Source organism: Terrapene carolina, unplaced genomic scaffold (assembly GCF_002925995.2).
Source record: "Terrapene carolina triunguis isolate 2854851 unplaced genomic scaffold, T_m_triunguis-2.0 Scaffold18634, whole genome shotgun sequence".
Taxonomy (NCBI): domain Eukaryota; kingdom Metazoa; phylum Chordata; order Testudines; family Emydidae; genus Terrapene; species Terrapene triunguis.
Genome location: NW_020682985.1, coordinates 1 through 1,260, shown reverse-complemented (window position 1 = coordinate 1,260; position 1,260 = coordinate 1). Strand labels below are relative to the sequence as shown.

The following is a 1,260-nucleotide window of genomic DNA, read 5'->3' as shown; positions in this document are numbered from 1 at the left end:
GGGGGGGCAGTGCCATTAGCCCCTGGCCCACAGGTCCCCCTCAGCCGGTCCCCCAACCCTGCGCCGGCCCCTGCCACAGCCCCCTGACCCCCGCATTTTCCCTTCAGCCTCTTCCGCTCCAACTCCTGCCCCCGGGTGCCTCAGCGTCCCATGTGACCCCAGCCACCCCCCCCCATATCCCCCTCTCCCCCTAGCCCAGTCTAAATAAGATAAATAAATTAATGGAGATATCCTATCTCCTAGAACTGGAAGGGACCTTGAAAGGTCATCGAGTCCAACCCCCTGCCTTCACTAGCAGGACCAAGTTCTGATTTTGCCCCAGATCCCTAAGTGGCCCCCTCAAGGACTGAACTCATAACCCTGGGTTTAACAGGCCAATGCTCAAACCACTGAGCTATCCCTCCCCCCAAGTCCTCTCTCCCACATGTATCTCCCAACTCCCCTGGCCCAGCCCCATGTGCCCCCCCAGGCCAGCCCCTCCGCCTGCCACCCTCACCTCGGCACACGGGGACGCACTGGCCCAGGCTGAAGAAGCGCGAGTGCAACTCTCGGGTGAAGCAGATGTCAGCGGCCGTGGGGGTCCTGAGGAGGGCGCAGATAACACATAAATGGGGGGGGGGAACCACAATCCCCCCGCAGCACTGCTGGCCCCTCCCCCACTGGACAGAGGGCAGCGGGGTGGGGAACCCCTGTAGGCCGGCCTGCCTCGGACCCTCCAGCACAATGTGGGCCCCCGATGTAGTGGGTGAGGGCCCCTTCAGGGAGGTTATGGGGAGGATTGATGGGGAGGGGTTCCCCACAAACTCCCCTCATACAGCCCCCCACTCACCAGCGCATCTTCTTCACGTTCCAGACGTGCCGAAGCTTCAATATACCTGGAAATTGGGGGCAGAGGAGAACAATTACTGGGGGAATCTCAGCCAGACCCCCCCCCCCGAGGGAGATAACTGACGTGGGGGAGGGGTCTGTTCTCTCCACGGGCTGCTCCGGGGGAAGCAGGAATAACACCGAGAACCAGCCCCCCACCCCTGACAAAAGGGTCTCTGCCCCCCCTGCCCCTAGAATGCAAAATCCCCCTCCCAGCCACACTCTCCAGGGGTCCCCCCAGAGATGGGGCCCCCTGCACCCAGCACCTACCCCAGAGGTGGGGGTCATCCATGCAGGACTGGTGGTTGGACACGGTGATGAGGGGGGTGCCGGGCTGGCGCCGCTCGACCAAATCGTACAGAACCTCCTTGTTATGGACCCGCAGCCGGTTCA

General features: G+C 62.8%; 1 protein-coding gene across 1 annotated transcript; it reads right to left on the bottom strand.

Moving 5' to 3' along the window:
• Positions 1-475: 475 nt before the first annotated feature.
• LOC112123919 (tafazzin-like) lies at positions 476-1,255 on the bottom strand (the record flags this gene model as incomplete). Its single annotated transcript, XM_026661873.1, has 3 exons — positions 476-582; positions 830-875; positions 1,138-1,255. Coding segments are annotated over 3 exons (271 nt in total), but the record flags the coding sequence as incomplete, so codon positions are not given.
• Between the last annotated feature and the right edge of the window lie 5 nt (positions 1,256-1,260).